General features: G+C 34.4%; 1 protein-coding gene across 1 annotated transcript in view; it reads right to left on the reverse strand.

Moving 5' to 3' along the window:
• The window catches only part of LRP1B (LDL receptor related protein 1B), a 440,883-nt gene that overhangs the window by 160,150 nt on the left and 268,712 nt on the right, over positions 1-12,021 (reverse strand). The window contains exons 24-27 of the mRNA XM_042827024.1: positions 8,731-8,928; positions 7,798-8,002; positions 7,156-7,320; positions 5,859-6,103 (exon numbers count right to left, since the gene is read on the reverse strand). Coding sequence (XP_042682958.1) covers positions 5,859-6,103; positions 7,156-7,320; positions 7,798-8,002; positions 8,731-8,928 — 813 coding nt within the window. The remainder of the gene's footprint in view (positions 1-5,858; positions 6,104-7,155; positions 7,321-7,797; positions 8,003-8,730; positions 8,929-12,021) is intronic.

The following is a 12,021-nucleotide window of genomic DNA, read 5'->3' on the forward strand; positions in this document are numbered from 1 at the left end:
TCTTTGGCACACACTCAAATACAAAATACAAAAAATAAAAAAAAAAAATCAATTTAAAAATAAGGACAATCTTTACTGTGAGAGTGGAAGAACATTGGCAGAACAGAGTGCCCGGGGAGATTGTGGAGACCTCCATTCTCAGAGGTATTCAAAACTGACTAGACATGACCCAGTGCAAAGTGTTGCAGGTGACTCTGCTTTAAGCAAGGACATTGGACTTGATTACTTCTAATAGTGCCTTCCAGTGTAATCTGCTCTGTGCTTCTGTGAAAAATCTGAGCTAGACAGCTCCTTGGCTAACTTAAATCAAAACCTAAGATATGATAAGAGCTTCAAAGATGGAAGTCACCTAATTTGAGTGAAAGGAAAAACAAGAGCTTTACCTGCTGATCTTGCAGGGGTTTGGTTAATGCCCAAGCTAATGTTGAGTAAACTAGCAGAAGTATTCAAAATAAGAAAGCTTGATTTAGCTGAGTATTCATCTTACACTAATTTTTTATGCTTCTCAACTTATTAATTTGATTCCTGGATTATATTTTATAGTCATTTAAAAAATTTTCAAAATTCTGCAGCTGTTGAGGTGAAGGTGTGGCAAAAGCTGGGAGGCCTGATAGAAACTTGCAAATTTTATCTAAGTGCTTGGCAATGAAGACAGAAAATTGCCTACACTTGTTATACTTGTTGCACCTTGTTACAGTTTGGTGTGTCTACTTTGTATCCAGATTCAATTGCCAGGCAGCTGGCTGAGGAAGGGTTGATGGTGGAAACCCTTGCTCTCAGTTAACCATAAAAGGAACACTTGTATGCTGTCATTATAATCAGAATGAACCATCTAAGCCTCATTTGACTGCATGGATATATTGCTTTTCATTTAGTCTACCCATGGCCTGTCCCTGATGCCTATTTGTGAAATTAAGATTCTTCATGAATTTGAAGGAAAAAAAAAGTTAATATGGCATAATTGCAGTGATTTTTGTACCAAATCATAGAATCATAGCATGCTCTGAGTTGAAAAGGACCACAGTGATTATCTAGTTCCAACCCCCTGCTATGTGCAGGGTCGCCAAACACCAGACCACGCTGCCCAGAGCCACATTCAGCCTGGCCTTGAATGCCTCCAGGGATGGGGCATCCACAGCCTACTTGGGCAATCTGTTCTGTTACGTCACTACCCTCTATGTGAAAAACTTCCTCCTAATATCTAACCTAAACCTCCCATCTTAGTTTAAACCATTCCTCCTTGTCCTATCACTATCCAACCATGTAAATAGTCATACCCTTTCCTGTTTAAATGGCTCCCTTCAAATACTGGGAGGCCACAATGAAGTCTCCCCGAAGCCCTTTCTTCTCCAAGCTAAACAAGCTCAATTCCCTCAACCTTTCCTCATAGGAGAGGTGCTCCAGCCCTCTGATCATCTTAGAATCCCAAAGCAAAAGCAAAATGGTCCCTTTCAGTGAGAAATTAATTTTGCGGTCAATTTATACCATTAAAATGTAAGCGATTGTACACTCCTAATCACGAGGCATAGAATAACAAAAAAATTGGTATAATGAAGACATAAGCAGCACAGTTCATTTTGTTAAGTGTCAAGCCATGTCAAGTGAATAAGTGGATTTCAGTGAATTCAGTGCTCCCCCTTGATTTGATCTACTTACTACATCAGTGAAAAACATAACATGAAAAGATAATTCGAAATGCAGAATAATTTTTACTTTGTTCAAAGAAAAAAACTTTCCTAAGAGCCGCTTTATTTCAAGCAACTTCATACCATTCTCCTCTATATAAGATGCGCTGAAATTGCTTTTAAGAGCATGAAGTGAGATGACTGAGGACAGAGCTACAAAATCTTGAAACTGTTCTTTCAGTCCTCATTCATTATTGCACATATGCAGTTCCAAAGCGCTCATATAGAGACATTCCAAACATGAACGGAAAATCAGAGTGATTTTTCCATTTAAAAAAAAAAAAAAAAGGAATAGCAACAACAAGAAAAAAACAGAAGATTAGCAGTGATGAAAAGGGAAGCAAGATGAACTGACTCATCAAGACAAATCTCTAATTAACAAAATCAATTAGTTTGAAATATACTTCCTCAATGCTGCACTTGCCCGCAATATAGCCATCAGCTAACTAGAAAAATGTGATGCTTGAATTTCTTTGGGAAATAGCTCACACTCAAGCACTAAAATCTGATGGCAAACTAAAACTAACCTAAAACATTTGCCTCTCTCATCTAGGCACGCTTTCTTAAATTGATCTACATCACTTGAATCTTTTAACTACTTACTTGTCTGACCAGAACTACAGGAGGAATGAAATTCTCAAAGCCTCAGATTAATGGATTACTTAAATTCTATCCAGCGTTTTTCATTATTCTATCGTAAAGTCACAATCTTCTACACTTTTCTGGCAGCTCTCTCCCAGTCTTTGCCATTTCTCCTGCTGTTCCAAGGCTTAATGAAAAAAACAAAAACAAACCATCTCACATCCTCTCTGTAATCACTTCTGCATCTCTAACAAGACAGCTGGGTCAATAGGCATAAAAATATTGACTTGGTAATGAGTTAATAGGTCTTTTGACTGCTAATGAACTATAAACTCCCTTTTACCTTTATATCATAACAATATTTGATTTTGTCTTTTCCAAAAATATAAACATATTTAATTTATCGTCATCATCTATCTTGTAACTATAGCAATAATGTGGAAAAATTAGGGTCGTGAAGTGGGGCAGGGGTGAGCGAACTCATAATCTACAACTTCATATAAAAGACAAGAAAAGCGAACCTAAAAAAATAAATAGAAATTATGAAGATTCTATGAGCCCTTCAGGACCAGAGTTAATGGTTAATGGAATATTCATATTAATAAATCATCTACCTCAGGAAATAACTGATCAAAAATGAGATTTATGTTTTGACAATATTGTGAAGGATGTCATAAAAATGCGTATTGCAAGATTTACTTTTTACTGATCCTTTTCACCAATCATTTTCTTTTTGATCACTGCAATGCACAGAACCTGCATTTTTATCCACCTGGACAGCCTTTTGCACTACTTAATTGATTTACACTCCTGATTGCTTGTCAATCTACTTCTCCTACAGTACTGCACACAGTTATATGTCACTCTTTATCATACGTCCTCTAGATTGCTGCCTAAAGCATTTATTTTTCTTCAGCAGTAACCCTTAAATAGCTCCAAACATTCTATAACCAGTTGAAAGATGAAAGATTACCCTTACTGCCTCTGAATATGCATACAATGTTGACCAACTTATCCTCCGCATTAGCCTCTTTTTGAAGACTTTCTTCTCAGGATCAGATTGCAGCTAGATTTTTTTTTTTTTTTAAACCCTACTACCTTAAAAATACATAGAATCACAGAATTGCTCAGGTTGGAAAAGACCTTAAAGATTACCAAGTCCAACCACAAAACATGACTAAACACGTGACTAAGTTCTTTCTACACTTTCAAAAATATGCACTTATATCAAAATGATACTTCTAAATTGCTTACAGTCTACTCTCTATCTTACTAAAAACAGTCATAGATCTAAGCCTCTGTTCACTGTCGATACTTCCTGTAACGATGCTTTTCATTGCTCCAGAGATCCTTCCACCATACTTGGTCAAGATAAAATACCTGTTTGTATCCAATTAATTCATCACTAATCTTTAGAATCTGCAAGCTAAGAACTGATCAGAAAATGCATTCGTTCTAAAATATACGTTTATTGTCTACATTAATTGTTTTAACTTCACATGTAATTGCACAAAGGAATTAGTATGCCATGGAATATGTTCATACCATTTATATATTTGCTATAAAACAAAATAGACAACAAGAAATGTGAGTAGCTTTAAGTTGTCTTGGTTCTTTGTGATGCTGTACTGTATAAAGTATGATAGATTTATAGAAGTTCTGAAGCTCTTCTTAACAGATCTCTCCACTCCTCCTTCCTCCCACCCATGCCCAAGCTCAGGCAACCAAAAGATTGGATTTCATTTCAAGCTGAATGAAATCAGGCTGTTCACATTTACAAATAAAAATTTCTCATTTCCCTTTCAAACAGAAAACTGTGAGAAAGCTGACAGCTACAGGAGAGTACACAGTTTGAGATGAAAGAGTGCCACAAAAAAGAAAAAAACATAGAGAAAACTGAAATTAATGATACTAGCTTAACAACCAGGAACAGAGTACATAGAGTGCCTGACTTTCAACTGCAAACTGATATGCTAAGGCAGATAAGAAACACACATGTAAAAGAATAGAAAATGGTGTCAACAGGGCACAAGTTACAAGGAAAAACCAAAGGCAGCAGTACTTTTAGTCAGTGGGTGCTATGAATTGCAAAGAAACTTCACAGAGCTCAGAAATTTACTGTTAAAATATGATAAAATGATTCCATTTTGGAATTCTAAACTGCATGCAATCTTATTTAGTTTACTGTACACATTGCCACAAATTCAGAAGCATAGATAGAATCCTGTAACATAATGATTTTCCTCTAATAAAATTTCACTTAACATACGGTAGATTAGTAGTTAACACAGTAGATTAGTAGTAAAGAATTGCTTCCATCAAAAAAGTATTAATGAAATCAAACTCAGAAGGCCATCGATAAATTGAAATATGGTATTTTCTACATCATAAAACAGAACTGCAACTATACAACTTGGTATTTTAATTTCTTGATACTATTAAAATACAGTTTTAAACTTTTCTACAGCTCATACCTTTGCTTAGGCCAAGATATCTGTGACTATGGAATGTTGAATATCACCACCCCAGGCATCTGAGGTCTCTCTCTAAAATCAGATAATCTCCCAAGGCACTGCCTGGCCCCAGTCCAAACAGAAAATCACTGTTTTGTTCCTCTAACAGAAAGAAAAAACTAACAGGAACTCTTCTGCTACCGTGAAAACACTGAATATAGAACACAGGTCCTCAGACACCAAAGTGAAGAAAGTGACTAATTAAAATAAAAAAAAAAAAAAATAAAAAAAAAAAGCAAAGAAACATTACCTTAAAGTGATACACAAGTGAATATTTCTTGCAAATGTATCTTAATATGCTGGGTAAAAAATTCTAAGATAAACTGATAAAAATTTTAGATTAGTTTCTATTGCCATCAGATTTCTGGAACAGGTATAGAAATTTAGCCAGAGAACCACAGAACATTTTGTGACCAACTGGTGTTAATCCTCCAGTGGTATTTTTACTTTCCTATATGTACATGGAAATTAAGCATAGAATCATAGGATGGCGTGGGTTGGAAGAAACTTCAAGGGTCATGAAGATCCGACCCCCCGCCACATGCAGGACCACCAACCTCCATTTCTAACAGTAGACCAGGCTGCCCAGAGACCCATCCAGCCTGGCCTTGGTTGCCTCCAAGGAGGGGGCATCTACAATTTAAGTCACTATCCTTTTTAACATTCAGATAGTATATGTTTAGTATCTGAAATTGCATACACATTTTACTTCACAGAAGAATTCATCTTCCTTTAGAAGCACAGGACAACTAACACTCATGTTTGCTTTTGTCAGATGAACTCCTTCAGTTTAAAACAATATTAACTTGGAAGCTTTTAAAGTACGTATTGCTCTTCACTTCATTTTTATCAGATCTAGAACAAGATTCCAAATGGGCAATATTCAAGACACCAATCTTGATCTCATGTTTCTAGCTTGAATAAAGAGTCTATATCCATTCAAGTAACACTCATGCTAAAAATAACATTCAAATAAAAATAAACAGTTAAAGGCAAATCAATATACAGATGCATATACATATGAATAAAATTTTCCCTCTCATACAAATAACAATTAACTGTTCTATAAAAATGTCACCTTGTGGCTGACGACTTGGGTGATATATCTGAAGATCAAAGGGCTGAGCACTTGTTTTTTGTATGACGCTGACATTCTGTCCAGTCCATTTATTGGCTTTTGCAAGTGTATTGGTCCGCCAATCTGTCCAATATACTTCACTCCCATACAAAGAAACAGCAAAGGGGTGAGAAAGGTATTCGTGACCCCGTATAATCTCTATCATGCCGGTTCCATCATATAATGCAGAATAAATAGCATCTGATCTACAAGATAAACCCAAACTTCAGATTACATGAAAATAAAAATAACACCACTACAGAACCATTACGACACTGGAGTAAAATATTTTAAGATCTTATCTTTACACTGAGAAGACAAAAATTGTTTAGAGAGCTATCTATCAACTTCAGACCTGATTTAGTTTGTGCTATTAATTTTTTAAGTAGGATGTGAAATGTTGCTTGTACAGTGTTTCAAAAATTCAAATTTAATTCCATAATATGATAAAGAAGCAGAGAATTTTACATTCAGATGAACTTAAAGAAAAAAACAAAACATTGAATTGCTTAAGTCTTCTGCGTATTAGTGTCTGGGAGCACTAACAGTCAACTGCTTTTTAGGTCACAGGAAATCATGGGCCACATATACCACAGCTGGCAGGGCAGAGGACTCGCTCTCCAGGCCACATCCCACCATCCCAGAGCAAGGCAAACACAACAGGACCCAGTGGTGGCAATTAGGATCAACCAAGAGTTCAGATCATCAGAAAAATTTCTGAGGGTGAGACAGGTGACGAGATCAGTTGTGGATTAAGGTCTGGATAAACAGGGTCTGCTGTCAGGCATTGCTGTGGTTGGGCTGACGTGGGCACATGGGCGGAAGCAAAACTTGCAGAGGTAGGTTCCTGCCAAGTTTGGCCATAGCCATTATGGTCTGCTGACCCACTCAGGGCCTGACATTAGGTCATTTAAAGATCCCTTCTGTCTCAAGAACCGAGGTAGAATTTCTCATGGAGACTCTTGTATTTAAACCCAAATAAATGTGTTCATCCACTATGTATGAAATGTACTTCCATACACTCATATATTGACAAACTCTCATAGTCAATAGCTATCCACCAAAGACTGCAAAGGACAAAGAACTGAAACACAAATTATTCATAATAACAACGCAATGAAAGGAATGAACATAAGATCCAATTGCACACAAAACTCTTTAGGCACATAATATACGTAGCCACATTACACTTCCAGTGTAGTTCACATTGAAATAAGGATTTATAAATAGATAACCAAGAATACAGTTATCACTTTACCTGGCATCTGTCCATACTATTCTTTTCTCAAAATGATCCACCGTGAGGCCATTAGGCCAGGCTCCAGTATCCATATCTTTATATATGATCTTTCTTTCCGCTCCGCTCATAGAAGCGGACTCAATGCGAGGAAAATTTGCATCCCAGTCTGTCCAAAATAGAATTCTAGTGAGAAAAAAATAAAACAGATATAAGAACATATTCAAAGCATGTAGGAGAATGTTAAATGCTTTAAAAACATCAATGACAAAAGTTGGAAAGAAGGTACAATTATTCATTTTAAATTAAATGAAAATGACTTTCCATTTAGTGCTTGTGAACAGTAGCATACCCTGTATGTGGCATAAGGGCATAAAATGGGCCAGTTACCACCATCCACATTAAAAAAAAAAATCGAAAGAAAAATGCCACACAGCAAGAAGATGTTTCGTAAACAAATAGTATCTCCTGATTAACTTTTTCTTAACACTTACAGTGTCCATAGTATATTGTAATAGGTGGAATTTCACTTATAATAGGCTTTCAAAAACTATAAGTTAGATACTATAACTCACAGGAGAATGGTAATCAAATAATCTTGCATTTAAAACTCTGTATTTAAAATATTTCTCAACTTGAAAAAAATAATCCTTTTCCAATTACCCATATCTGGGATCCAAAGCAATAGCTCTTGGATGTTCCATAGCTCCTGCTATTAACGTTGTTCTCAAAGTACCATCTAGCTTTGCAACTTCTATTTGGTCCAGATTGCTGTCTATCCAGTATATGTTTCCTGCAATCCAGTCTACAGTAAGACCTTCAGGTGTCGCAAGGCCATGTTGTACTACCACCTCAATGGCACTTACACCTTAAAAAGAGAAAGAGTCGTAAAAAACTAATATATAGTCTGATATGGTGTACATAGACATACAAGTGCATCATGTGCTCTTGGACTGAATTCTTCATTAATCTGATGGCTGGCCATAATCTTTCATTTTCCACATGACATTTTGTCTTTGCAAATGTGACAGACTGCTGTAAATAACCATACTTCTTGCACTGCTTAAATAAACTTCATTCTATACGAAACAGAACAATTTCATTCTTTGATGGTTTACTAATTAAAGCCATGGAAATTTCTATGTAGGACAGATCTCACATGGAGTCCCACTTCTGACATACCCATGCCCTGTTACCAGGGACCAATTTTGCAGCATCTCTGAAGGATGTACTCATGCTCTATTTTCTAATGCACATACTAGACAAAATTCATGCAGATCTTTTATTTTTTCCCCAATCAAGCAAGAAGAAATAAAAAGTTTTGTTCTCATGCCATCAGGAAGAAATACCAGCCCTTTGGTTTTTTTTTTTTTTTTTTTTTTTTTTTTCTTTTTTCCCCACTAATAGACTACTGCAAAATGAAACTTTTGTAACCAAATATTTCTAGCAGTGCGCCAAGACATACATCCTTTTAGAGGCTGAATATCATCATAGAATCTGTTTTTGTGAATGCTACCTCATTAACAATTTAGCATAACCAGTATTCTGGAACTGCAATTGTTTTCAGTCTTAAGAAATTAAAGATTAAATCCGTACCTCCAGTATCAGAAAGCTTGCCTCTGTAAATTTTGTCCTCCACCACATCTGTCCAGTACAGTAAACTCTGACTGAAATGAAAATCAAGTGCTATTGTATTTCTTAAACCAGGAACTAAAAGGCTGTAGTCACGTTTGTGAAGATCAATTTTTCTGATCTCATGTCGAATAGAAAAAATTATGAAAGCTTCAAATGGATCTGGAAGCAGAATATAACACAATTCAAAAGAATAATAAAGAAAAGATTGTTATACATTGCTATAAATGACAATTGAAATAAGAACAGAGTATTAAAACAATTCACTTCCTGATGGAGCGCCTTTCAAATTTTAGTCCCATAAACATCTCACTTCTCTACCATATCTAACAATATCTTTGATCAGAACAAGAGATACCAAACATTACAATTGGGAATATCACACTCAACTACTGAAATATGTTTTATAGTTACACTACAAATTTTTCCATAACTAGATCTTTAAGTCTCAAGGTATAAAATAAACTATTTTCTCAAAAGACTCAGGAAAAAAATGATTAAATTCTACATCATTCTAAAAGAAATTTAATTGGAAAAAAAAAAAAAAACGTACTAAAATAAATTCAAGCTTTTCCCATTTAAAATTAAGTAATTAAAAAGCATCACTGCAAACTACTAAGCAAGGAAATGAGCATTTTATACACTTACTGATACACCATGCCACAAAACTCAATTACTACTGAACTACTTCTTCCTTTGCTATTCAAATGATGTTCAATTTGTGCTTGTAAGCCTATGTATTATACATTATATTATACACATAAACATATATAAACAATCACTCCATAGGCTAGCTTTATTATAAAATTGTTTTCATTGTAATTATTACAGACTTTAGATGAGGGGAAGATTTCAAGCAAATAGATGTAGTAATAAAACAATGAGAAAAAAAATTGAAAAGATTAGATCTTTCTTTTTCTCCTTCTTCCTTTTAATATTGCAAGACTGTTGGAAATCCTAACAGAATTAAACCAGCTAAAACCAATCAAGAAAACAATCAGATCATTCTTTTCTCCAAGTATGTATCCAGTAGTATAAAAAATAAAATGAAACAAAATTAAAATATACATACATAGCTGAGTTCCCACTGCTTAGAAAATCTGTAAAGTCACTTTTTAAATGAAACCTGAACTGTGTGTTTTAAACTTTTATTACACCAAGTTCTGAAAAACAGAACATAATGAAATTTAAATATATTTCAAGAACATTTTTTTCCTTCCTATCATGATGTAAAAGAGTTCAAGTGCAATATATCAGCACAACTTATTCTGAAGGATGTTCCAACAGAAACTAACAATATGGAAATAATTTATATTGACTTTCTATTTGAATAATGGAGTTCTGTAATATACTTTTAGCTCAATCAATACAATTTTTGAAATGAATGAAATATTCTTTGAGAAGTCTGTAATGTAACAATACATGTGCCAGAACAATAAAAAAAAAAAAAATCAAACTACTTGAAAACATGAAATATGGAAGAAAAAAAACCCCACACTATAGCACTTAAGATCCTTCAGAATGGAAGAGAAGCAGAACTAAAGAAAAACGGGGGAAAAAGACATTGCAAGAGTCATTGATTGAAAAGCTAAAACACAGATCAAAATAGATCTATTTTTTTTTTCTTCATATTTTATTTTAGATTTGATGGGTACTTATCGAAATGGTTTGTAAAATATTTTGAAAAAGTGCAGTACTGTATACTGACTTTAGATGTTACTGCAGTGTACTACAGAAGTGTACACTTGCATATAGACACAGTCTATATAAACTCAAGAGTTAAAAATTAGCAAAGGGCAAAGTAATAATTTTCTTCTGAATGTGTTTTTCTCCTCCTGGAAGAAGGATTTCTGGTTACTGCTTTAACAATGCATATCTTCTGACAGTTGAAGAGATTCAAGAGATAAAACAAACATGGCTATTGTAAGAATTATACCAACTGGTATTACTGATGGCATTTGGCGTTACTGGGGACTGTTTACCTCCAGAATTTCTATTTCATCTCTAGTTGTAGTAGACAAAACTATAAGCCTTTATTTAACATTCACATAAGATCTCGTGAAGAGAGATGTTAAGTGCAATGGTCATTTCGAGGCTCACAAATCCACAAATGAGATCAAAATTGGGATCCCTTGACTGGTTTACCAAAATGCGATTTGTACAGTCAACAATTAGTATATCAGAGATTCTATCCTTTGGAGTATTCACCATACCTTTAAATGAAATAAACTAAAATTATTATTGACTCTAAAATCATGTGTCTTATTTATACGGAATTATTTTCTTGCTGCTTTGATGGCATTAGGATGTAATCTTCACGGTTTATAAAGAACAGTATCACTTTTCTTTATACTAGCTGACATCTCCAGTCTCAGATCATATATTTAACGTTAAATTGTCTGACAAAATCTGTAAAAATCAATTTGTAACTTTAGATTCTTACCAACAGCCAGTAAATATTAAGCAGAAATATCTCATGGGCCTAAGAAAAGCTAAATAGCTTTAGTCTCAATTTTCTTACTTTTCAGTACAGAGAGTATATTTCATTTGTATTGCGTTTTTTCCACTCCCCTTAGGTTTCAAATATTAGATTAAAGAAAGCAGAAATTACCAATGTTCGTTACTAGCCTTTCTCTATAACACTGTTAACATCTTCTTAAATGTTTTTATCCCTTCATTCCTATAACCCAGTAAAAATGTGTTTTCTGAATATTCAGAAATGACAGTGATAAAATATATTTGACTGATCAAGGGTCAAAAACATTAAAGCAGCCTAACAAAATAAGAACTTTAACTAAGAATAACAACATTTTGGACATACAGGCCACAGTAACACATCAGTGATGTGTGATCTGGGAGTCTACTATCAGCATAGCTCAGTGATAGCTCAGCAAAATAGTTGTCTAATTTCATTTTGTAGTAGCAATTACATACTATAACAACAATTATTGTGACAAAAACTTGATTTGGATGCCATTCGTTAAACGATGTTCCCACTGGATTAATATAAACAAGTTCTTAAAAACATTAAGAAAATTTCTCTTCAGCAAAACGCTCAATTTGTAAGCATTTGCTAAAAGCCCTTCAATGCAAGGATACAATACTAAATTTTCTTTGTTCACCGTTTTGGAAAAGAGAAATATTTTTTACTACATGCAATAGAGACTTCATTAAAATCATCACATAGCTCTACAACATTGTACATATTAGGTCAAGCAAGGTCAAAGCAGATGGATTAGAATTTGCCATATTTTC

Source organism: Centrocercus urophasianus, unplaced genomic scaffold (assembly GCF_019232065.1).
Source record: "Centrocercus urophasianus isolate 14NV4802_14NV808 unplaced genomic scaffold, USGS_Curo_1.0 seq_28, whole genome shotgun sequence".
Lineage (NCBI taxonomy): Eukaryota > Metazoa > Chordata > Aves > Galliformes > Phasianidae > Centrocercus > Centrocercus urophasianus.